A 2007-nucleotide genomic window follows, 5' to 3' on the forward strand; every position below is an offset into this window, starting at 1 on the left:
TAAAAAACCTGGAATAACTATTTTAGTTGTTTTGTTGTGATTGTATAATATTATTCGTGGGTACTTGAAACTTCTAAAGTATACTATAATATATCTATGATAGTACCACGGTTTGTTTTTGATGTATGACGCGTTACCTAATGGATATTGTGATATGATTACTTTGGAATTTTTTATAGGTACCTACTTCAGGTCAATTATTTTTTTTAATACCATAGATTAGTATATAATATGTCTTAATTCTATTGTCTACCGTGTTATTCGTGTATGTACTGAGATAGATAATATTAAATAGTACATTAGTACCTATATATCAGTGCGACACTGCTTCTCAGGGGCGACCGCAGAAAATCAGCTCAGTGGGTAAAAAATTAAATTTATGTTATACAAACATATAGGTAGTCATATATTTACATTATTTTACACTGATTTCTTGTTCATTAAAAAAATCACAGTGGGTGCCATTGCACCCACTGGCCCCTCTCTGCGGGCGCCTCTGGTGCTTCCCATACTTTTTTGTCGTGGGGCCCCCTAAATTTAATTTAAAACTATCAAGGCCCCCTTAGTCAAAATGATTAACTATTTTTTCTTAATTACCGAAATACTAAAATTACTTATACTATTTCAATCGGATAAATTTTTTATAATGATTGTAATATTGTCGGTTATTTATTAACTAATTAATCCACCGCACTTAATTTAAGTCATAAATAATTAAAGTTTTTTTTTTAAAAAACACTTAAAGAAAATAGTTTAAATAAAATAAATATTTCACGACTCCCCAATAATATAGCCACGGCCCCGGCCTGTTCGAGAAACACTGGCATTTATTAATATTTATCTCAGTGCGTGTATGTAATATATATGTATATATATGTATGTGATAAGATGGATTACCATGCGATCGTTGCACGATGTAGAGTCTGTAGAGAAGATATCTTCTCTACATCGTGGATCGTTGTAATCAGGGGCGGACTTGCCCAGGGTGCTATACACCAAGTAGCACCCCGGGCCCCCGTTTATATTTATGATCCGGGCCCCCGATTACCACAGTCGGTACCTATACGGTATAATACTGGTATAATACGGTATAATACAAAATAAAAAAACATATTTCAACATCTCTACATATAAACAACATGTTATTCTTAATTTTTTTTTATATTTACTTATAAAACTAAGGGCTCTTTCCTAATTTAGGTAGGTTTGAAAAAAAATTACGGGCCCCTAATTAATTTTGCACCCCGGGCCAAAAATAACCAGTCCGCCCCTGGTTGTAATGATATTTACAACTGAGGCCCATCAACTGAATGGCCGCTTAAAATTTAAATAAATAACTAAAAAAATGAAAATATTCGCACAGTGTTGCCAGTTATCAAGTCTGCCGTATATTATATTCGAAATTTGTATAATATTATTTCTACATGTGACATACTGACATGCCGTACCAAAATGGTAAAATCTCGTGATTCGCGATATCAACAGAAGAAATTTATGAGGCAAATTTCGTATTCAAAAAGTTGATAAAACAGAATCACAAGTACAGTACACAATAAATTCCAGATTGCCGTAGCTGTTTACAAGTGCCAATTGTTTATTTTTTGTTTCTAAAATTCTCGACTGAACCATAAAATAACAATAATGACTTCAGCGTTATACCTGGAGCACTATTTGGACAGTAAGTTCTCTTTCGGTTTAACATTTCAACGAAATACTAACAGAGTGATATTTTAGGTTTGGAGAACCTTCCTGTTGAATTACAGCGAAACTTCACTCTGATGCGAGACCTCGACTCGAGAGCTCAAGAACTGATGCGCAACATTGACAAACTGGCCGATGATTATATGTCAAATGTCAAGGGATATACTGTAGAAAAAAAGAATGAAACTATGACCAGCATACAACGTCAGTTTGACAAAGCGAAAGAATATGGTGATGATAAAGTTCAGTTGGCAATACAAACTTATGAATTGGTATGTTGATTTTGAGTTGTTCACAAAATCCTAG

The 2007-nt window shown here is 33.6% G+C and overlaps 1 protein-coding gene across 1 annotated transcript in view; it reads left to right on the forward strand.

Annotated features, from left to right (window-relative positions):
* Positions 1-1538: 1538 nt before the first annotated feature.
* LOC100161116 (inhibitor of growth protein 4-like) overlaps positions 1539-2007 on the forward strand; it is a gene marked incomplete in the record, with an annotated part of 38476 nt that continues 38007 nt past the window's right edge. The window contains 3 exon segments of the mRNA NM_001246071.2: positions 1539-1678; positions 1735-1974; positions 1976-1977. Of these exon segments, the coding sequence (NP_001233000.1) occupies positions 1642-1678; positions 1735-1974; positions 1976-1977 (279 nt within the window).

This window comes from Acyrthosiphon pisum, chromosome A2 (genome assembly GCF_005508785.2).
Source record: "Acyrthosiphon pisum isolate AL4f chromosome A2, pea_aphid_22Mar2018_4r6ur, whole genome shotgun sequence".
Lineage (NCBI taxonomy): Eukaryota > Metazoa > Arthropoda > Insecta > Hemiptera > Aphididae > Acyrthosiphon > Acyrthosiphon pisum.